The sequence below is a fragment of the Oratosquilla oratoria genome, chromosome 35 (assembly GCF_046742065.1).
Source record: "Oratosquilla oratoria isolate Oo_2021 chromosome 35, ASM4674206v1, whole genome shotgun sequence".
NCBI classification, from domain to species: domain Eukaryota; kingdom Metazoa; phylum Arthropoda; class Malacostraca; order Stomatopoda; family Squillidae; genus Oratosquilla; species Oratosquilla oratoria.
Genome location: NC_134811.1, coordinates 14691292 through 14715791, shown reverse-complemented (window position 1 = coordinate 14715791; position 24500 = coordinate 14691292). Strand labels below are relative to the sequence as shown.

The window sequence follows — 24500 nt, the reverse complement described above, 5'->3', positions numbered from 1 at the left end:
ATACTCTTTCTTGTGATCATGTTTGAATTTTGTCTATAGGTTGTCGTCTTACACTTTGAATTTAATTTTCATCCTACACCAGCAGTTGAATTTCATATATTGAAATATTTCATCCTACGCATGATCTTTTCATTCTAGCGTTTTATATGTATGTGTGACGTGTAATACTGCATTTAAGAATATGACTTGCACGCCTTACCAAACTGTCATTAACTTCCTTAATCCCTCCTCTGATCCTGCTACAAGTTCAGTTTCATAAGCAAACAACAACTGATTATTGCCCATTTTTCTCCATTTACTTTAACCATCTCTAATACTCGGCCCATTACCCTTGGGTTTACCTCTTGCACCACCCCATCCATGTATAAATTGAACAGCCAAGGCAGTATATCCCTGGCAGAATCCCACCTTTACCTCAAACCACTCACTCTCTCCATTTCTAATTGTAACTCAGTCTCTGCTACTCTCATAAAAACTCTTGACTGCTCTCAACAGCTTTCCTCCTATCCCATATATCTGCAGTACCTCCCACAGTGCCTTTTTTCTTTTAGGCTACCCCCCTTGTAAGGGGGAAAAAGCCTTGGTATATGTATGTATGTATGTATGTACCTCCCACAGTGCCTTCCTGTTTGCCCTGTCATAAGCCCTTTCCAAATTCATAAAGGCCCAAAAAACATCTTTACCTTTTCCTAAAGCTTTCTCATATATCTGCCTTACCACAAATATCTGATCCATGCAACACCGACCTATCCTAAACCCACACTGTTCCTAACCAATTATTTCCTCTTTTCCTCTCCTAATCCTCTCACCCAAAACCCTCCCATAAACCTTCTCAACTATACTCAATAAAGTGATCCCTCTGAAACTACTGCACTCACACTTGTCCCCTTTTCCCTTGTAAAGTGGAATATACAGGCATTCCTCCAGTCCTCCGGCACTCTACCCTCTTTTAGACAAACATTAAACAACTTCACCAGACTGTCCACCATCGCTGTATCTCCCTTTTTTAGACACTCCACATGACACCCATCCAACCCACGTGCCTTACCTGCTCTCATCATTTTTATAACTGCTTTTACCTCATCTTTCCTTATTTCTCCTCCATTTTCCTCATTCATCAGTCATTTTCTTAGTGCTTACCACTGCAACTACCTTTCCCTCCCTATCTTCCTTCACATTTAGCAACTCCCTAAACTATTCTACCTATCTTCCTCTTACTACCGTCTCTTCCATTATCATCTATCTTCACCTTTTACCTTTTCTTCTCAACTTGATTTGCTTCCCCTTCCTCTCTTAATTTCCTCCCAAAACATCTTTGTATTACTTTCAAAATTTTTGGTTATACTCTTACCCCATTTCACATTTACTCTCCTCTTTGCCTCTTTTGTCTTATGCGTTACTTCTCTTCTCTTTTCTATTTTTTAACCAATCTGTAAATGCTTGTTTCCTCTCTTCTACAACCTTCTTTGCTTTATCATTCCACCATTCACTACCCTACCTTGTATTTCCTGTCCTGCTTGTTCCACACACCATCTTTCCACACCTTGTGACTCCCTCCTTGAACTATCTCCATTCCTCCTCCACTCCTAGTTTTACTCTGTCCTTCATTTCCTCCCACTCCTCTCTCAGCTTCTCCTTGTACTCCTTCTTTTCTTTCTCATTTAAGCAGTTTATTCTAAGTACCTTCCTACCTTCTGTCCTTTTCTTCTTTCTCCATCTATTGTACACTCTCAACTTACTTTCCACCCAAAAAATTATCTGATATTCCCAACTCTCTCCCCTTAGAATATATACATCCAAAACTCTTCCTACTCTTCTCCTGGTTACCACTATATAATCTATTAAAGCCCTATTTACCACCCTTCCATCCACCACCTTCTCCCATGTGTATTTATGTTTGACATTCTTCCTAAACACTGTTTTGCTATCATCAACTCTAGAAACATCACCATCATCTCTCCACTATGATTTTTTCCTGAAACTCTACACTTACCAACCACCCCATCTATTGGTTCATCTCCTACCCTAGCAATCTCTTAATACCACTACATTGACATTTCTCCCTAAACCCTCCATGTATTCATTCAAATCTATTCAAAAAGGCTCCCTTTCCTCTACACTCTTCTCACTACCAGGCCCATACGCACTTACAAAAACCCACATCTCCATTCCCAGTTTCACCTTCATCCACATTAACCTTGAAACCTCCTTCCACTCCACATGTTTACCTGTCTCTTCACTTACTAATATAGCCATCCCTTCTCTCTGTCATCCTCTCTTCACTCCTGATACCCTCCCAACTACACTCCCAAACTCAAACTCGCCCCTCCCTTTCAATTTATTTTCACTAAATGCCAACACATCCATCTTTCTTCTCACAAACATCTTGCCTATCTCTTCCCTTTTACTTTCATCTGTACCACATCCACACACATTAAAAGACCCAAACCTTAGGGTTCTGGTTGGAGAACTCCTCACAGATCCTCCTACACTTTGAATTTAATTTTTGTCGTACTCTAGTTATTGAATTTCATATTGATACTATTCTACACATATTTTGACTCTAGTGTTTGATTTATGTGTGACATTTCATACTGCATTTGACAAAGTGGATAGAGCAATTGAAATTCATGTTATTTTCATCCTACTTTATGTTGTGATTCCAGCATTTCAGTTTTATCTTTAGGTTGTCATTGTTTACTTTGAATTTTATTTTTATCCTGTTCCAGGGGTGGAAAGGGAGTTGGGAAATAGGGTTGATGAAAGATTATTAGGATGGTTTGGACACATGGAAAGAATGAGTGAAGAAAGACTAGTAAAGGAGGTATGGAAGGTAGATGTGGAGGGAGTGAACATGAGGGGATGTCCTAGGATGAGGTGGATGGATGGGGTGAAGGGGGCTTTGGGGAAGAGGGGAATGTCTGTTGAGGAAGGATGGGAGAGGACAGAAGACAGGGGTGAATGGAGAATGGTTGTATATGGAAGATGTTGTGATGCATGAGGTGGAATGGACGGGGGGATGGGGGTTGAGGTAGTGTGTGTGAGCAAAATTTTGACACAGCTCGAAGGGATTTCTCCCCGTCTTCTCCTTTATATGGGGGGGCTGGAGAGGGGGGTTGCCGATTTAATGAAGCGGCCTTGCTGTGGATGTTCTGTGTCTTGCGACACTGCTTCTGACCCAGGGCAGTGGACAAGGTGCAGGGATGACCCGTCATCTAGGAGGTGCTAAGATGGGAGGGAGGGTGGAGGGGTGTGGAGTGTTTTCAGGGATGGAATGGGTGGGAATGATTTTATGCCTTTTCCTTTTTGGCTACCTCCCTAGAAAGGGGGAAAAAGCCCTGGTATATGTATGTATGTAACATTTGAGTTTCATATATTGATGTCATCCTACACATGATATTTTGATTCTAGTGTTTGATTTGTATGTGTGAGATGCCAAACTGTATTTGACAATTTAGCTAGAGCATTTGAAATTTGTCTGGCATTTTCATCATACTCTATGTTGTCATCCCAGTGTTTGAATTTTGTCTCTAGGTTGCCATCATACATTTTGAATTTAATTTTCATCCTGCTCCATCATTTGGATTTCATATATTGATGTTATCCTACACATGATATTATGATTCTAGCATTTGATTTACATATGATATATATGGTATGCCACACTGTATTTGACAATTTGAGTACAGTATTTGAAATTCATCAGTCATTTTCTTCCTAATCTATGTTGTGATCCCAGTATTTGAAGCTTGTGTAAAGGTCGTCATTGTACACTTTAGATTTAATTTTCATCCTGTTTCAGCATTTGAAATTCATATATTGGTGTCATCCTATACATTATGTTTTGATTCTAGCACAAGGGAGTGCATCTTTTCCAAGAGTATGTGGCAAAATTGCCTAATCTTTGATGCAAAATGTTTCTCACATGCCAACCAAAATTGCAGGGATCATATTGTTATTTACATTCATTTGATTATAGGGGAAACATTTTCAAATATTGAATAAATACACACAAGAAAGGTAAAATTGAAGAATGTTGTAAATCAATTTATAAGTCATATCAGATTAATTAAATGTAAAATTCAGTGAAGTAATTTGTATGTGTGGTGTTAATGTGTTAGACAAATGTATGTAATATGTGGGATGAATTTAAAGCAGTCGGTAAGTATGACCTGGGGGATATGATGCATCCGCAGACACTAGTGTGGGTCAGGGATACTGCAGTACTTTCATGAGGTCATATCATAGCGTGTCATGCCAGAAAGTTAGCCATGCCTTTGCTCTGCCGTTGACCTGACAGAGGTCTGCAAATGTTATGTGTATTGGACTTAAGGGGCAGGTAGTGAGAAGATGATCCATGGTCTGACTTTGGTGTCTGCATTCACAGGCTGTGTTCTCGGCAATTCCCCATTTTACCAGGTTGGTTTTGGTTTTTCCTACCCTGGTTCTTGCCTGATTCAAGAGGTCTTGAGGTGTAAGGTGTGTGGGAGTGAAGCTGAAAGAATGTTTAACAAAAATAGATAGCTAGAGGTGGCGAGATTAGATTTAGTGGATGGGATAAGAATGGAGTGAAAGAGAGAAGCCCACAATGAAGCAGAGAGGAAAAAGGATGCTCAATGTATGGGTTAGATGGGTGTCATGCAGAGTGTCTAAAAAAGGGAGGTATAGTGATGGTGGACTGGATGGTGAAGTTGTTTGATGATTATCTAAAAGAGGGTAGAGTGCTGGAGGACTGGAGGAGTGCCTGTATAGTTCCACTTTACAAAGAAAAAGGGGACAAGTGTGAGTGTAGTAGTTTCAGATGGAACATTTTGTTGAGTGTAGTTGGGAAGGCTTATGGGAATGTTTTGATTGAGGGGATTAGGAGATGAACAGAGGGAGTAATTGGTGATTAACAATGTGGGTTTAGGACTGGTAGGGGTTGCATGGATCAGATTTTTGTGGTAAGACAGATATGTGAGAAAGCTTTAGTAAAAGGTAAGGGTGTTTTTTTGGGCCTTTATGGATTCGGAAAAGGCTTATAACAGGATAGACAGGAAGGCACTGTCACTGTGGGAGGTATTGCAGATATATGGGATAGGAAGAAAGCTTTTAAGAGCAGTCAAGAGTTTTTATGACAGTAGTAGAGAATGTATTAGAATTAGAAATGGAGAGATTGAGGTGTTTGAGGTAAAGATGGGACTTCGTCAGAGATGTGTCATGTCACCATGGCTGTTCAATTTATACATGGATGGGGCCAAGGATTGGAGATGGTTAAAGAAAATGGAGAAAAAAGGTAGATAAGCCAATTGTTGTTTGCTAATGACACTGCACTTGTAGCAGGATCAGAGAAGGGATAGAGGAAGTTAGTGATGGAATTTGGAAAGCTGTGCAAAAGAAGTGGAGTTGAAGATAAATGTGGGTAAAAGTAAGGTGATGAGATGTACAAAGGGAGAGCATGGCAGCAAATTGGAAGTGAGTTTTAAGGGAGAGCAACTGGAGAAAGTGGATAGCTTTAGATACTTGGGGGTGAATGTGGTGGGAATGGGAGGAATGGAGGTAGAATGTAAAATTGAGATAAGCAAGTAAATGCCTTTGGGGGTTAAAATTGTTAATCAGAAATAGACATCTGGGAATGGATGCTAAGAGGAAATTGTATTAAGGGGTGATTGTGCCAACAGCACTTAATGAGGCAGAAACATGGAGCATAAGAGAGGAAGAGTTTAAATGTGTTGAGATGAAATACCTGAGAAGTATGGTAGGGGTTACCAGGCTAGATAGAGTGAAAAATGAAGAGGTGAGGAGGAGAGAGGGGGTGGAAGGGAGTTGGGAGATAGGGATAATAGAATAGTATTGGGATGGTTTGGACATGTGGAAAGAATGAGTGAAGATAAATTAGTAAAAGTGGTGTGGAAGGCAGAGGTGGGGAGGAGTGAACATAAGGGGATGACCAAGGATGAGATGGATGAATGGGGTAAAAGGGCATTGAGAAAGAGGGGGATATTTAGTAAGGAAGGAAGAAGACAGAAGGTAGGGATGAGTGGAGAATGGCTGTGTATGGAGGATGCTGTGATGCATGGAAGGGAGTGGGTGGGGGATGGGGGTGAGAGTGAGAGAGTATGTGTGAATGATATTTTGATGCAGCCCAAAGGGATATCACCCATCTTCTCTTTTTTTGCTTGAAGGAACAGTGAGGGGGGGATCGCTGATTAGATGAAGCAACTTTGATGTGGATATGCTGTGTAATGCTGCATTGCTTTTGACCCATGGCAGTGGGTGAGATACAGGGATGACTCATCATTCAGGAGGAGCCAAGAAAAGAGGGAGGGAGGGGTGGGAAATTGGAGTGGAGTATATGAGGATGAAATGGTTGGGAGTGGATTTATGCCTTTGACTTTGGCTACCTTCCTTGTAAGGGGGAAGAAGTCCTTGTTATATGTATGTGTGTATGTATTGTGTGTCTGCAAGAGTAATGATTTCTCTGATGGTAGCACTTGACATTATCTTAATTTGATAGGTATTGATTATTTTGTTGTTCAAGAATTTTCTTATGGGTTCAGATTTCAAACTTAGTTCATCATAGGCCAGTGGATTGATTAGATAATGAATTGTCTTGTGTTACATTATCATTTAATACTGTTTCTTTAACAAGTGATACCCATGTAGACATTGCTTCTCCAAAACAGGCTGATGAATACTCTGCAAAACTTCTATGGAAGGCAGAAGGTGATCATGGTGATGACTGGGTCTTTGGACGTGTAACAGTGGGATCTACTAAAGAGTTCTACCTTCTCATTGAGGGTGTTGTGGGTATCAATCACCTTTACAATATATGTAAGTATGAAGGACTCAAAAATTGTATTCAAAGTGTTAATGATTAGAAGTCAGTGTTATGCCACTCTTACATGTATTTTTTATGGTCCTAATCACTGTCAGTACCAAGCATAAATTTTTCCTGTACTCATTGTTACATGCCTTATCAAAGTTTATTATATTCATTCTCTGTCACATTTCTATTAATTTCTTAATCATCATCAACAGAATTGGTTCCACACATTAACTCTTGTATCATCCATAATCCTTTCATTTTTCTGCCACATTTCTTACATTTTGTGGCACAATGTGGTGTTATGGTTGTGTTACATTGTTGTCATTGTTGTGATATGTATGTCTGCTTGGGATGTTATTCTAATTTGTTCCACAAATAGATCCACCCATAGATAAATCTTTATTTCTTAACATATTTCAAACATAATATCTTCTTTAGCTTTTTGCTATGTTCTGTTTATAATCTTTTATCCCATACTAACCGATCCTTTTTATCTGTTTTCTTTTTTTCACATTTTTCCTGGTTCACTTCCTTCTCTTTCATCTCTCTTGTCTTTGATAGTATATGTTTCTCTTACCATTTTCTTCTATTATTATTCTTATGTTCATTACCTTGGCCTTACCTTTTCCACCTCTATGTTTTTCTTCACTGCTGTCATCAGTCCTATTTTCTCTCTACCATCCCAGCAATATATAATGTAATTTCCCTCACTCACTTGAAATAAGTATTTCCATTAAACTTGGTTTTTCACAAGATACATCATGTCTGGTTCTTTCTACTTTAAACAATCATTGATCTATAATCTTGCATATATCATTCTGTTTACATTAGTATATGCCATTTCTAAAATCTTTATTCCAGATATTGATGACCTAATGATATCTGATGGTCCTTGTGGATTGATTCCAACCACATCGGATCCCAATTCCCTGATCACCACTGTGGCACCATTGACTACCACTTCTACAGCAGGTATGTAGCAACTCACCTCAGTTACAATTTGTTCTTCCAACCCTCAGCTTGATTCAGTGGCACATAGCTCATGGTTGTTAGTCCTCCCTCCAAACAAACACTCTTATAAGCAGTGTCCAATACCAGTAGATGGTATTGGTATTGAAGTGGTTCGTGTCTAGAAATATAAACACATACAGTGATTGTAGCAGTTGCTGATACCATTGAAACAAATTATATATACATATATGTACATATACCAAAAGGTTTTTTCCTCCTTGTAAGGGTGGTGACAAGGTCAGCATATATTTCCAATTGTTCTCCCTCTCATCTTAGCTCTTTATGGATGAAGGATCATACCTGTCCCTGTCACATTGTGTGGGTCAGAGGTAGATTATACAAACTTTGAATACAAATATGTTTCAAAGGTCCCTTTTTCATTTTAAGAGGGCTGGCTTAGTCATAGCATACACCCACCCTACAGAATTTGTTTTAATAAACCTGGAAAACAGGGTTTATGATTTGACTAGACCATGCCCTTATAAGGGTGAAAGGGCCTATTGGTGTATATATGCACATATGTGCATACATGCATTACACCATAGATCAGTCATATATGAGCTCTGAGCTCTCTTCTGGGAAGGAAATAGATGTCGATCATGAGTGTAATACATGATCCAAGACCATGGTGAACCATGGTGAACCATGCATACTACAATTAGGTAAATACATGTATGTATGTATGTTGGAATAATAAATCACTCCTGGGTATTAATGAGGGACAAATACATGGTTAACTTCATTGCTACCTTGGCACAGGATGGGTTTTGTTGTATGCAAAGTCTCTTTTAGTTGAACTAAGAGTTGGACTTCAACCTGAAGAGGGTCACATTATTGATTTAAAGTGTTAAGTATCAATTTCTAAATTTCAGTAACATAACAAGTGTTTCTGATTGCTGATTTCAATCTTTGCAGGCCCCCATGGTCAATTCGACTGTGATTTTGAAGATTTTCATCAGCATTTTTGCTCATGGGAGGTAGTGGAAGGCCAGGGTTTCACTAGGTGGAATCTTGCAGAAGGTCACATTGATTCCATCTACCCAGGACCTAGTACGGATCACACACTTCATGATGGTAAGAATATTCTGTTCTCTTTTTTCTTCCAAATTGAAAACAGAGACACATATTTGTTTTAGACTCTTAGATTTTTGTCTTTGGCCACATTCATAGTATATACCAACATGCTTTAAGAGAAGTATGTATTTGTCTCATTCTAACATTTCATATTGTTGTTATGTATTGGCTTTGCCTGATGTGCCAATCAGTTTCCCTGCTCTTCATTGTCACACAGAAGGGTAGAAGGAAACATATGTTTTCGGCACTGTGTGTATTTTACACTCTGTTTACATCATGGCGCTCCGAGAAGCGCGCGAATCCAACATTTAACAAAACAAAAACAAAAGGTGCATATCGTCATTAACCTAAACATTTCTTTAATGTGAATACACTACAATTGTAATCTAGGATCTGGGGCAGATTATGTTCTCAAGTTTTTTAATCATCTCTCCATCCATGTACTGAAAGGCTCCTCTTATGCTTACCAACAACCTGTATACCTTACCCACAATCCTGCTGATGTTTGTTGGGTAAAAAATTATGAATCACCCAGAACCTTTTCCTTTTTTTTTTTTTTCGTAATTTTATTATTTCATATTGAAATATATATATTCATATTATTTGTTTTTGTAATTTTATTATTTCATATTGAAATATTTATATTGAAGGTTTTGAGGGGATTAGGAGAGGAACAGAAGGAGTAATTGGTGAGGAACAGTGTTGATTTAGGAAAGGTAGGGGTTGCATGGATCATATTTTTGTGGTAAGGCAGATATGTGGAAAAGCTTTAGGAAAAGGTAAGGATTTTTTGGGGCCTTTACAGATTTGGAAAAGGCTTATGACAGGGTAGTTAGGAAGGCACAGTGGGAGGTATTGCAATGTATGGGATAGGAGGAAAAATGTAAAGAGCAGTCAAGAGTTTTTATGAGAGTAGTAGAGCCTGTGTTAGAATTAGAAATGGAGAGAGTGAATGGTTTGAGGTAAAGGTGGGACTGCCAGGGATATGCCATGTTGCCATGGCTGCTCAATGTATACATGGATTTGGTGGTGCAAGAGGTAAAGCAAGGGTAATGGGCCAGGGAATGGAGATGGTTAAAGAAAATGGAGAAAAAAGGGACATAAGCCAGTTGTTGTTTGCTGATGTCACTGTACTTGTAGAAGGATCAATGGAGGGATTAAAGAATTTAGTGATGGAGTTTGGGAAGGAGTGCAAAAGAAGGAATGTGGGTAAAAGTAAGGTGATGAAATGTACAAGGGGAGAGGATGGCAGCAAATTGGAGATGAGTATGAAGAGATAGAGGCTGGAGGAAGTGGATAGCTGTAGACAAATGTAGCGGGAAAGGGGGAAGTGGAGGTGGAGGTAGAATGTAAATTGAGAGAAGCAAGTAAATGGTGTGGTGGATTAAAAAGTGTAATGAGAAGAAGACATTTGGGAATGGATGCTAAGAGGAGATTGTATTTATCTAGTATTTACCTAGTTGTTTACTCTTAAATTTGTGTATGGTTTTTGCACACACTATTGTTACATCCATGGGTGATTGTGCTGACAGCATTGTATGGGGCAGATATATGGAACATAAGAGAGGAAGAGAGAGTTTAAATGTATTTGAGATGAAATGTCTGAGAAGTATAGTAGGGGTTACTAGGCTAGATAGAGTGAGAAGTGATAAGGTGAGGAGGAGAGTGGGGGTGGAAAAGGAGTTGGGAAATTGCAGTGATGAAAGAGTATTGGGATGGTTTGGACACATGTAAAGAATGAGTGAAGAAAGATTAGTAAAAGAGGTGTGGAAGGCAGAGATGGAAGGAGTGAACATGAAAGGGCAACAAAGGATGAGATGGATGGATGGGATAGAAGAGGCATTGGGAAATAGGATGTTGTCTGATGAGGAAGGAAGAAGACAAGATAGGGGTGAATGGAGAATGGTTGTGTATGGAGGATGCTGTGATGCATGAGGGGGAGTGGGTAGGGGATGGGGAGTGAGGGAGTATATATGAATGATATCTTGATGCAACCTGAAGGGATTTCTCCCCATCTTCTTTTTTTCTGCATGAGGGGATGGAGAGGGGGGTCGCTGATTAAATGGTGCAGCCTTGCTGTGGATGTGGTGTGTCTTGCTGCATTGCCTCTGACCCAGGGCAGTGGGTGAGATGCAGGGATGACCCATCATCCAGGAGAAGCCAAGAAAAGAGGGAGGGAGGGATGGTAAATGGGAGTGGAGTATGTGTGAATGAAATGGGTGGGAGTGGATTTATGCCTTTGACTTTGGTTACCTCCCTTGTAAGGGGTAAGAAGCCCTTGGTACAATTATGTATGTATAGTGAAATAATCATTGATGGTATCTTTGTACTTGTGCTCTTTTCTATTACTTTGCTTTTTTTTTTTTTTTAATTGAGTTGAAGTTCATATACAGGATTACTTGGTATTTGCCAACGTTGAGATTTTTTTTTTTCTCAGAACGAGGTCACTATGCCTTTGTTGAGGCTGTTTGGGAGGATAAACCTAGTGAGGCATTACTAAGAGTTCGACTGATGGGAAAAAGCCAGTGCATCAAGTTCTGGTACTATATGTATGGTGAGCACACACCCACACTAGATGTCATTATCCAAGAAGGTGACTATATCAGCAATCCCATCTTCTTCCGTGAGGGCGCACAGGGTGACCACTGGGACCCTGTCAAGTTCGAAATCAAGGAAAGGTTGCTTCAGTATTCTGTGAGTGCCTCCATAATAATTTTAGTCCTCTCTGTACTATGGTAGATATAGATTTTGTTGTGGAAAAATGTCAGACAATTGTAGTTTATAGCATAAAGTGGGTGAGCTCCATACTGTATGAAATTATAATTGATGAACACTCCACTCAGGGTGGTAACTGACTATTTTACATTTGCATGATAAAATTGTTCAATTGCATGACATGATAAGATTCACTAATACACATTTATCATAAAATTCTGCAGTATATGATGATACTGAAAGAACTTATATTCTCAGAAGTGATATATTACAAAATAAAGAGAAGTGACTTCAACCATATTCATGGGATGAATTCCTCTTTTACCTTTTGCATTGTAATTTTGATGTGTTCATTCTTCATTAATTTTAATTTTTTTCTTTAGTTGAACATTCGTGTTCGTTGGAAGGAATCAAGTCAGGGCATAGTGGCTGTTGATGACCTGTGGGTGCATGAAGGGCTTTGTGAATACCATGATGATGATGCCTCACAGCTCCATGACTTTGAAAGGTCAAATTCACACTTCCAAGAGGTCAAGGGGAGCACAATTGAATGGGATCTAATGCATCATGGTGATCGTCCTGATCACACCCTTGGCACAGAGGATGGTAAGATTTGTCTATTTCTCTCTAAGGTTTCAAGGAAATTACTTTTTTCTGTTGTATATGATACTGTTAGTAAAATGAGTACACATGTACTATATCAATTGTAACATGATTTTTATTTTTTTTATTGCCCTTGAAAAAACATATATGAAACACTCAGACATGACCTATGTTTTCTTATTATTTTGTTATACATATGTCCCCAGGACACTATGCATATGCAAGTTTGGCTAACAAAGCAATGGATGAGAGAGGTCAGATTGTATCACAAAAATTCCATAAAGTTGGAACCAGTAAAGAAAAGTAAGTGAATGTATATATTTGTAGTTGTACCTGGCATATATAGTTACTGAATTTCATGGAGATAGAATTTTGATTACTAATAAACTTTACTTCATTTTTATGTTTTTTCCTCCACCTATTAAGATTCTGTTTATGATCACCGTTGTCTTGAGCTATTCTTTCTTTTTGCACATCACCTTATCCTTTTTACCCTTTTACTTCTAGCCCCCACTGTATCTTTGGCTTTGCTTGCACCTCATGATTTCAAAGGCCCCAAATGACTACTGAAATGGCCCTAGTGGCTACTGGCAACTGCCACTTCTCAGCTGTTTGAATATATAGAACAAAGGTGTTAGTTTGAACTACAGCAAAGTGCTCACTGACATGTTTCTCACTGTCTTTTGTGCTAACTCTTACAATCTTTTTTGTATTGTTAGAATTCAATGAACATAGATGACCTGTTATCCATGAGAAGCCAAGATGAGAGGGAGGAAGGGGAGGTGGGTGGGAATAGAATGGATGGGAGTGGAATTATGCCATTTGACTTTGGCTACCTCCCTGGTAAGGTGGAAGGAGCCCTTAGTATATGTATGTAGAATTCTATGACCAAGCTATCACTCTCTTCCAGTTGCATGTACTTTAACTACATGTTGGACTTTAGTGAGGGTGAGGCTGAATTGATTGCCTATCAGCATTTCTCCAAGGATGGCCCTGTGGACAACATAGATGTGGCCCAAAAGAAAATATTCACAAAGCCAGTGAGCCAAGGACTCAGATGGTTACATGGCGAAGCTAGCATATCAACTTTAGATGACTATCAGGTAAGCTGCAGATGTAGCATTCTCATTCTCAGTTTCTAGCAGTATCAAATGTAGCATTCTCATTCTCAGTTTCTAGCAGCATCAGATGTAGCATTCTCATTCTCAGTTTCTAGCAGTATCAGTCTTAGTTAGTCAACTTTGTTGACACCGTCATTACTCTGGCTTGCTATTTACAATTTGTTGCAAATACCAGAAGATTCTATTCGATTGAAGGGGAGACAGGTGAAGGTTTTTATTTTTTATTATTATTATTATTATTATTATATATATATTTTTTTCTTGCAAAATGAGGCTCCACAGAAATTTGAATTAAAAAGGTTCACCACTTTGGTACAATGACCCCCAACATAGGCATCATGAGGCATGAGTGGGTACATGAGGATGCCAGCATCGGTGTCTTGATTATATATTTTTTGCAGTTGCTTCTGACCCAGGGCAGTGGACAAGATGCAGGGATGACCTGTCATCCAGGAGGTGCCAAGATAAGAGGGAGGGTGGAGGGGAGTGGAGTGTATTGGGGATAGAATGGGTGGGAATGGTTTTTATGCCTTTGTTTTTTGGCTACCTCCCTTGTAAGGGGGAAAAAGCTTTTGAAATATGTATGTATGTATGTACACGAGTTACCCCTGGATTCTATGAACTGGTTTGATCACATTTTTCGTGTTTATTATTACTCAAATGAGAACGAGTAATTCAGCAATGACTTTATAACTTATAGTGTAAGTAGTGTGATGTGTATGTATGGCAGCTGATGCTGCGTGTGAGAAGTTGACTCATGCTGAAGTGGTTAATGTGATCATTTCTGTGGGTCCATGTAGGGGTATTGTCTACATACTTGTATGCAGTCAATAATTTAGTGAATTTAGAGTGCTCTTTTGAGATCTGAGTGTGCATATATTTTATATTTACATATATATATATATATATAAACATGTAAATATATATATATATATATATATATATATATATATATATATATATATATATATATATTTCTTTATATATATATATATATATATATACATATATATATATATATATATATATATATACATACATACATACATACATATACCAAGGCTTTATCCCCCTTTCAAGGGAGGTAGCCACAAAGGGAAAGGCATAAAAACACTCCCACCCATTTCATCCCTAAATACACTCCACACCCCTCCCACCCTCCCTCTCATCTGAGCACCTCCTGGATGACGGGTCATCCCTGCACCTTGCCCACCGCCCTGGGTCAGAAGCAGTGTCGCAAGACACAGCACATCCACAGCAAGGCCGCTTCATTTATTCGGCAACCCCCCCCTCCGTCCCCCCTTGCATATAAGGAGAGGACGGGGAGAAATCCCTTTGGGCTGCGTCAAAATTTACTCACACATACTACCCCACCCCCCCGCCCATTCCTCCTCATGCAATCACAACATCATCCATATACAACCATTCTCTACTCACCTCTGTCTTCCGTCCTCTCCCTTCCTTCCTCAACAGACATTCCCCTCTTCCCCAAAGCCCCCTTCACCCCATCCATCTGCCTCATCCTAGGACGTCCCCTCATGTTCACTCCCTCCACATCTGCCTTCCATACCTCTTTTACTAGTCTTTCTTCACTCATTCTTTCCATGTGTCCAAACCATCCTAATATACTTTCATCAACCCTATCTCCCAGCTCCTTTTTCACCCCTGTTCTCCTCCTCACCTCCTCATTTCTCACTCTATCCAGCCTAGTAACCCCCATATATATTTATATATATATATATATATATAATCCCCATATATATTTATATATATATATATATATATATATATATATATATATATATATAACCCCCATATATATATATATATATATATATATATATATATATATATATATGTATATATGTATATATATATATATCTATATATATATATATATCTATATACATATACATATATATATATACATATATATATACACATATATACCAATACTTGTAATACTTGTACCAGTGGTATTTTCCCCCTTGCAAGGGAGGTAGACAAAAAACAGACATGAAATCCACTCCCACCCATTCCATCCCCACATGCTCTACTCCCATTCCGCCCCCTCTCTCCCTCTTATCTTGGCTCCTCCTGGATGATGGGTCATCCCTGCATCTCGCCTACTGCCCTGGGTCAAAGGCAATGTAGCAAGACACAGTACAGTACATCCACAGCAAGGCCACATCATTTAATCAGTGACCCCCCTCTCCGTCCCCTCATGCAGAAAAAGAGAATACCAGGAGAAATCCCTTCAGGCTGCATCAGAAATATCTTTCAAAAATACTCCCTATCCCCATCCCCCACCAATTCCCTCCCATGCATCTCAACATCATCCATACACAACCATTCTCCACCCACCCCTATAATCTGTCATCTCTCTTTCTTCCTCAACAGACATTCTCCTCTTTCCCAATGCCCCTTTTACCCCCATCCATCCATCTCATCCTTTGTTGCCCCCTCATGTTCACTCCTTCCACCTCTGCCTTCCACACCTCTTTTACTAATCTTTCATCACTCATTCTTTCCATGTGTCTAAACCGTTCTAATACTCTATCATCAAACCTATCTCCCAGCTTCCTTTCCATCCCCCACTCTCCTCCTCACCTCCTCACTTCTCACTCTATACAGCCTAGTAACCCCTACCATACTTCTTAGGCATTTTATCTCAAACACCTTCAAATTCTTCTGTTCCTCTCTTATGTTGGAAGCTCGCTGGCTGAGTGGGTTAGGGCATTGTTACTTGCGGCAAAGGTCAAGGTGATCACGGTTCAAATCCTGCCGCCAACGAAGTTGAACCAAGGGTTAATTAAATTCCACAATACAAAGTCCTCTATGAGGGGCACCATCCTAGCCTTCCAATGGGAGGAGTTTGTGATATTAAACCATATCATATCTCTCTTATGTTCCGTGTTTCTGCCCCATACAATGCTGTTGGCACCATCACTCTTTCATACAATCTCCTCTTAGCATCCATTCCCAAATGTCTATTTCTCATTACACATTTTAATCCCCCAGGGCATTTACTTGCTTATCTCAATCTGCATTCTACCTTCACGTCCACTCCTCTCTTTCCCGTCAAGTACCTAAAGCTATCCACTTCCTCCAGTCTCTCTTCCTTAATACTCACTTCCAATTTGCTGCCATCCTCTTCCCTTGTACATCTCATCACCTTACTTTTACCCACATTCATCTTCAACTTCCTTCTTTTGCACACCTTCTCAAACTCTGTCACTGACTTCCTCATTCCCTCCTCTGATCCTGCCACAAGTGCAGTGTTGTCAGCAAACAACAACTAGTTTATCTCCCATTTTTCTCCATTTATAATCATCTCCAATCCCCAACCCATTACCCTTGCATTTACCCCTCACACCACTCCATCTATGTATAAACATGTTTCCTTTGCCATGTTTAAGCAAATTGTTCACATGAATATTAATTTTCACATGCTATACTACTATCATAAAAACTCTTGACTGCTCTTAATGACTTTCCTCCTATCCCATATATCTGCAATCCCTCCCACAGTGCCTTCCTGTCTACCCTGTCATAAGCCTTTTCCAAATCCATAAAGGCCTGAAAAACATCTTTACCTTTTCCTAAGTTTTTCTCACATATCTGCCTTACCACAAAAATCTGATCCATGCAACCCCTACCTGTCCTAAAACCACACTGTTCCTCACTAATTACTCCCTCTGTTCCTCTCCTAATCCTCTCAATCAAAACTCTCCCATAAGCCTTCCCAACTACACTCAACATAATGATTCCTCTGAAAATACTACTCTCACACTTGCCCCCTTTTTCCTTGAAAAGTGGAATAATAAATGCATTCCTCCAGTCATCCAGCACTCTACCCTCTTTTAGATAAACATCATACAACCTCACCAGCCAGTCCACCATTACTCTAATGGATCAAATAATGAGCCTTGATTTCAGGAAATCACATGGCCCAGATGGAATAGCAAATTGGATAGTGAAAAAATGTAAAAAAGAACTAACAGACAAAATATATAACATAATAAATTGCTCACTCAAAGAAGGAAAAATACCAGAAGACTGGAAAAATGCTGATATCATGCCATTTTATAAATGAGGAAATAAGGAAGACCCAACAAATTATAGACAGGTTTCCTTCACAAACATGGTAGCTGAAATTTGGGAAAAAGTTATAAAAAGTAGATGGATAGAACATCTGGAGGAAAATAAGATCCTAAATAAAAGACAATTCAGATTTAGACAGGGAAGATAATGTACCACAAATTTGATATTTTTTTACTCAAGACTATCAGACATAATACAAATAGGGACTTATGGTCTGATTGTGCATTCCTAGATCTACAAAAATCTTTTGATAAAGTCCCTCACAAAAAACTATTAAGAAAACTGGAAACCATAGGAGGGATACAAGGGAAACTACTGAAAAAACTCATCGAAACCCTGATACATCCAAGACTGGAATATGCATCATTAGTATGGTTCCCACACAAAATGAAGAATATAAACAAGATTGAGAGAATACAAAGGGCAGCAACCAAACTGGTCCCCAGTCTGGCACATAAACCATATGAGATGACATGATTACAGTGTTCAGGTCACTAAAGGTGATAGATTGCATTAATAGAAGAGATCTGATTAAAGATGGAAGGGCTTTAAGAAGCCACTGAAGTAAATTAAGAAAGACCACATGTGGAAAGGAGGTGAAGAAATACAGTTTCCATATACATGTATAAATATGTGGAATGACTTAGAAGGAGATATAGCTCAAACAATATATGAGTTCAAATCTAAATATGATAATTGGAAATCAAAGATATAGTTTAAGTTGGAAGTATACATGAATTTGTGTCTAGGTATGTTAGAAAATTAGAGAATAGGAAACAGGACTCAACAAGCATTGCTCTTTTCCTGTAAACTACAATTAGGTAAATATACATGAATACACTACTTATATACATATTCTTAATATCAGATGCAGTGCATCAAGTGAGTAGTTTAGCTTTGCGTCACTTCAGACTAGTGAGTAAAAACTGTTGATGCACTAACTGTTTTTGATTGCTCTCACCAGATAATCTTTGAGGCAGTAGTGAAAGAGAAGACTGATGCTGTGGTGGCTATTGATGATATCTATGTGGTCGATGAAATATGTCTTCAAGCTTCGTGTGACTTTGAGCACCAGACTTGCACGTGGACCAACACAGAGCAGGATGACGATGTAGATTGGCTATGGCAGTCCCCCAGTGATGGTGATGCTGGGCTAGGACCCGCTGAAGACCACACAACTGACAGCATGGATGGTATGAAAACATTTTTCAGACAATCTTTCTATCATATCTTTTGAATAGAATTTAATAGTATAGGGAATAATTTCTATTCTTCTTCTGATTTGAATAAGTTTTATAATTATCTTAAAAAAGGAAGAGTAATGTAATTATCTTTATTTTCCCCATCTCAGGTCACTACATATACATTGATGGAAGTGTGCTCACTCATCAGGAGGCCTCAGCAAGATTGGTATCAGAATATTATCCTCGCGTTTCCGAAAAGTGCTTTAGGTTCTTCTACAATGCTTTCTTTACTGATGGAAGTCTTGAGGTAAGAAATTGCTTCCTAACACTAGTTCATATAGTCTTTAGATTTATATAGATATTTCTGCATTTGTGAATATGTATCAGTCTAAATAAAATCTCAGATATTTTGCATTATTATCACCATTAGGAGAGGAACAGAGGGAGTAATTGGTGAAGAACAGTGTGGGTTTAGGACAGGTAGGGGTTCCATGGATCAAATTTTTGTGTTAAGGGAAATATGTGAGAAAGCTTTAGGAAAAGGCAATGGCTTTTATGGATTTGGAAAAGGCTTTTGACAAGGTAGACAGGAAGGCACTGTGGGAGGTATTACTGATATATGGGATAGGAGGAAAGCTTTTAAAAGCAGTCAAGAGTTTTTACAAGAGTACTAGAGCATGTATTAGAATTAGAAATGGAAAGATTGAGGGGTTTGAGGTGAAGGTGGGACTTCACCAGGGGTGTGTTATGTTGCTTTGGCTGTTCAGTTTATAGATGGATGGGGTGGTGCAAGAGGTAAATGCAAGGATAATGGCCAGGAATTGGAGATGGTTAAAGAAAATGGAGAAAAGTGGAAATAAGCCAGTTGTTGTTTGCTGACGACACTGCACTTGTGGTAGGATCAGAGGAGTGATTAGGGAAGTTAGTGACAGAGTTTGAGGTGTGCAAAAGAAGGAAGTTGAAGATAAATGTGGATAAAAGTAAGGTGATGAGATGTACAAGGGAAGAGTATGGCAGCAAATTGGAAGTGAGTATTAAGGAAAAGAGACTGGAGGAAGTGGATAGATTTAGATACTTGTTTGTGAATGTGGTGGGAAAGGGAGGCATAGAGTTGAAGGTAGACTGTAGATTGAAAGACCTAGATAAATGCCTAAGTGGATTAAAAAGTATAATGAGAAATAGAAATAGGGAATGGATGCTAAGAGGAGATTATATGAATGGGTGATTGTGCTGACAGCACTGTATGAGGCAGAAACATGGAATATAAGAGAGGAAGAGCTTAAATGTGTTTGAGATGAAATGCCTGAAAATCATGGTAGGGGTTACTATACTGGAGAGAGTAAGAAACGAGGAGATGAGGAGGAGAGTAGGGGTGGGAAGGGAGTTGGGAGATAGAGTTGATTTAAGAGTATTGGGATGGTTTGGACACATGGAAAGAATGAGCGAAGAAAGATTAGTAAGAGAGGTGTGGAAGGCAGAGGTGGAAGGAGTGAACACAAGGGAGCAACCAAGGATGAGATGGATGGGGTAAAAGGGGGCATTGGAAAAGAGAAAAATGTCTGTTGAGAAAGAAAGGGAGAAGACAGATGATAGAGGTGAGTGGAAAAATGGTTCTGTATGGATTATGCTGTGATGCATGAAAGGGAGTTGGTGGGGGATGGAGGGTGAGGGAGTATGTATGAATGGTACTTTTGATGCAGCCTGAAGGGATTTCTCCCTGTCCTTTCTTTTTCTGCATGAGGGGACAGAGAGGGGGTCCCCAATTTAATGAAGTGGCCTTTCTGTGGATTTGCTGTGTCTTGCTACATTGCTTCTGACCAAGGGCAGTGGGTAAGATGCAGGGATGACTCATCATCTAGGAGGAGCCAAGAAAAGAGGGAGGGAGGTGTGATGAATGGGAGTGGAGTATGTGGGGGTGAATGGGTGGGGGTAGATTAATGCCTTTGACTTTGGCTACCTCCATTGTAAGGGGGGGAAAAGTAATTGGTGTATGTTTCACCACTATTGTATGGGGTGAAGGAGGCCTTGAGTGAAAGAGGAATGTCTGTTAAGCAGGTAAGGGAGGAGGCAAAAGATAGGTGTGAGTGTACAATGGTTGTGAATGGACTATAGGTTGATGCTGCATGAAAGTATATATCCTCTATTTTTGCATGAGGGGATGAGGAGGAAGGGTTGCCCTGGAAATGAAATGGTAGGGCCCTGGTGTGGATGTGCTATGTCTTGCTGTATTGTTTTTGACCTGGTCAATGGGTGGGAGATAGGGATGACTCTTTATCCACAAGGAGTTAAGATAGAAGAGAAACAAATGGGTGATGGATGGGAGTGGGATGGGTGGTGGGTGGGTACATTCCTTAGCTGGCTACATCTCTAATAAAGGGGAAGAATTTTTTTTGGTATATACACAAATATAGCTAGATAGGTTATTACCATGACATAGTGAAATCAAGATGTCTCAAAATAGTGAAATGAAGTACGAAACCAATTGGGGAAAAGTATATTTATATATTTTTTTATTCGTATGAGAATGAAATGCTCTTTTATGATAAAAAATTAAGGCTGATCACCTTTAATTTCCAATGTCCTTCCTTAAATCTTTCCTTTACCACAACATTTTCCCTAAGAATAGAAATGCTGGTAATTGCCAACAAAATACATACATACATACATACATACATATACCAAGGCTTCTTCCCCCTTACAAGGGGGGTTGCCAAAAAGAAAAAGGCATAAAATCATTTCCACCCATTCCATCCCTGAATACACTCCACACCCCTCCACCCTCCCTCCCATCTTAGCACCTCCTGAATGACGGGTCATCCATGCACCTTGTCCACTGCCCTGGGTCAGAAGCAGTGTTGCAAGACACAGCACATCCACAGCAAGGCTGCTTCATTAAATCGGCGACCCCCCCTCTCCGTCCCCCCATTACATAAAATGAGAGGACGGGGAGAAATCCCTTCGGGCTGCGTCAAATTTTGCTCACACATACTACCTCACCCCCCATCCACCCGCCCATTCCACCTCATGCTATCCCAACATCATCCATATACAACCATTCTCCATTCACCCCTGTCTTCTGTCCTCTCCTGTCCTTCCTCAACAGACATTCCCCTCTTCCCCAAAGCCCCCTTCACCCCATCCATCCACCTCATCCTAGGACGCCCCCTCATGTTCACTCCCTCCACATCTGCCTTCCACACCTCTTTTACTAGTCTTTCTTCACTCATTCTTTCCATGTGTCCAAACCATCCTAATATTCTTTCATCAACCCTATCTCCCAGCTCCCTTTCCACCCACGTTCTCCTCCTTACCTCCTCATTTCTCACTCTATCTAGCCTAGTAACCCCCATCATACTTCTCAGATACCTCATCTCAAACACATTCAAACTCCTTCTCTCTTCTTCTCTTATGTTCCATGTTTCTGCCCCATACAGTGCTGTTGGCACAATCACTCCTTCATACAGTCTCCTCTTAGCATCCATTCCCAAATGTCTATTCCTCATTACACTCTTTAATCCACCAAGGTATTTACTCGCTTCTCTCAATCTACATTCTACCTCCACTTTCACTCCACCTTTCCCTGCCACATTTGCACCCAAGTATCTAAAACTATCCACTTTCTCCAGTCGCTCTCCCATAATGCTCACTTCCAGTCTACTGCCACTTTCACCCCTTGTACATCTCATCACCTTACTTTTACCCACATTTATCTTTAGCTTTCTTCTATCACATACTCTCCCAAACTCTGCCACCAACTTCCTCAATCCCTCCTCCGATCCTGCCACAAGCGCAGTGTCGTCCGCAAACAACAACTGGCTCACCTCCCACTTTTCTCCATTTTCTTTAACCATCTCCAATCCCTGACCCACTACCCTTGCATTTACCTCTCGCACTACCCCATCCATGTATAAGTTGAACAGCCAGGGTGACATAATGCCATACATACACCAAAATGCTTTTTCCCAGTACAAAGGGGGTTGGATGGCTTGTCAAAGCATATACCCACCCTTCACCCTTCCCACACAAATCCCACACCCATTTGTTGTCCTTTCTATCTTAGCCAAAACAATACTAATACTAATCTTATATTAGAAAGAATGTACAGTAACTCCTCTCATATCTAGACTAATTGGGTCACAGGGTGTTAGGATTTGGTTAATATTTGGATGCACAAGGTAAACTTACTTCTCTCCCCCTCCCCTCTGTTTCCACTCCACCACTCCACCACCCCTCCTCAAGAGCAAACTGCCACAACTCCCCAACCTGCACCTGGAGGTGCAGCCCTAAAGGGCCAGTATATGATCTCCAGAGTGGGCTCAGCAGACACTAAATGCCCTAGGTACAACCACAACACAGAAGACACAAAGGAAATTATGCTGCACTGTCCTGCACTCACTACAAATAGCTTCATATCTCTTCGCTGAATGATCTATGTGCTGAATCAGTCACTGTTGTCAATTACCTGAGTGTCATAGGTCTCCTGCAAGAGACCTGGAGCAATGGAGTGATTGATTGATGTAATATTCTGCAATCAACCCTTGTAGACCTGAAACCCATCTCATGAAAGTCTTTGCACCCTTTCCAGTTTTGATAAATATATTTTTTTTCATTTAATATTAGGTGTTGGTTGTGAGTCAGGAGTATGGCGAGATGTCCATATGGCGAATCACTAAGGGGGAGGACTTTGAGTGGCATGAAGCATCAGCACACCTTTCTTCATCATATTCTTACAGGGTAAGTGACTCATGCTTACAGATAACAAGGGAAGACTAGGTCTTTGCATCATAATAGGGCTCATTGCATCTGTGGTGGAGATAGCATGTAATTTTTATTTTACTTTTCCCCCCTGACCACTCACTTTTTTGGGGGGGGAGGGGGCATATAAGACACATGAACATATAGAGGCACCATAGTTTTGGCAGACCTATTAAAAGAAATATTAAAAAAATAGAATAAATAAATAAATTAATAAAATCAATAGATTATATGGGGCCAGTCTTCCTTTGCTAGTGATGTTTATAATAAAGAAAAGAATAACTAAAATCTTGGTTCATTTTGCACAGATTGTCCTTCGTGGAATGCTTAGAGAGAAGCATGACTCTTACATTGCTGTTGATGATATCTCCGTGATATCTGTTCCTTGCCAAGTCACCCCAGAGTTTGCTAACACCACGACTCAAAGTATGTAAGAATTTGTTGATGACTAAAATTGTAAGAGTGTACATAGTACAACCCTTTTGATATATTTTGTATACATGTACTCATAATGAATTATTAGTCAACCATAAAAGAACATGCCTTTGCATTATAGGAATATTCCCTTAGAGGCTAAAGAGAGTAGATTGCCTAGTCATATCCCTCTCCTGTTTTGTTGCCTTTTATTACTCAAATGGGAACACTTGGTGGCAGCATTCTTTCTCCCCTAACACAGGATTAAAAAAAACCAAAGGCTAGGGTCTGGGAGAATTTTTCCAACCAGAACCCTAAGGTTTGGGTCTTCTAATGTGTGTGGATGTGGTACAGATGAGAATAAAAGGGAAGAGATAGGAAGCATGTTTGTGAGTAGGAAGATGAATGTGTTGGCATTGAGTGAAACTAAGTTGAAAGGGGAGGGAGAGTTTGAGTTTGGGAGTGTACTCATAGTGGGGAGGGTGTCAGGAGTGAAGAGAGGATGAGGGAGAGAAGGGGTGGCTATATCAGTAAGCGAAGAGATAGGTAAACATGTGGTGGATTGGAAGGCGGTTTCTTCAAGGTTAATGTGGATGAAGATGAAACTGGTAAGGGAGATGTGGGTCTTTGTAAGTGCATAGGGACTTTGTAGTGAGAAGAGTGTAGAGAAAAGGGAGGCTTTTTGAATAGATGAAGGCTTTTTGAATAGAT

At 39.8% G+C, this 24500-nt stretch overlaps 1 protein-coding gene across 1 annotated transcript in view; it reads left to right on the top strand.

Moving 5' to 3' along the window:
• LOC143018552 (MAM and LDL-receptor class A domain-containing protein 2-like) overlaps nt 1-24500 on the top strand; it is a 388685-nt gene that overhangs the window by 172749 nt on the left and 191436 nt on the right. The window contains exons 77-87 of the mRNA XM_076174014.1: nt 6666-6813; nt 7670-7780; nt 8735-8893; nt 11331-11587; nt 11992-12214; nt 12418-12514; nt 13122-13314; nt 18401-18629; nt 18788-18927; nt 23241-23354; nt 23684-23801. Coding sequence (XP_076030129.1) covers nt 6666-6813; nt 7670-7780; nt 8735-8893; nt 11331-11587; nt 11992-12214; nt 12418-12514; nt 13122-13314; nt 18401-18629; nt 18788-18927; nt 23241-23354; nt 23684-23801 — 1789 coding nt within the window. The remainder of the gene's footprint in view (nt 1-6665; nt 6814-7669; nt 7781-8734; nt 8894-11330; nt 11588-11991; nt 12215-12417; nt 12515-13121; nt 13315-18400; nt 18630-18787; nt 18928-23240; nt 23355-23683; nt 23802-24500) is intronic.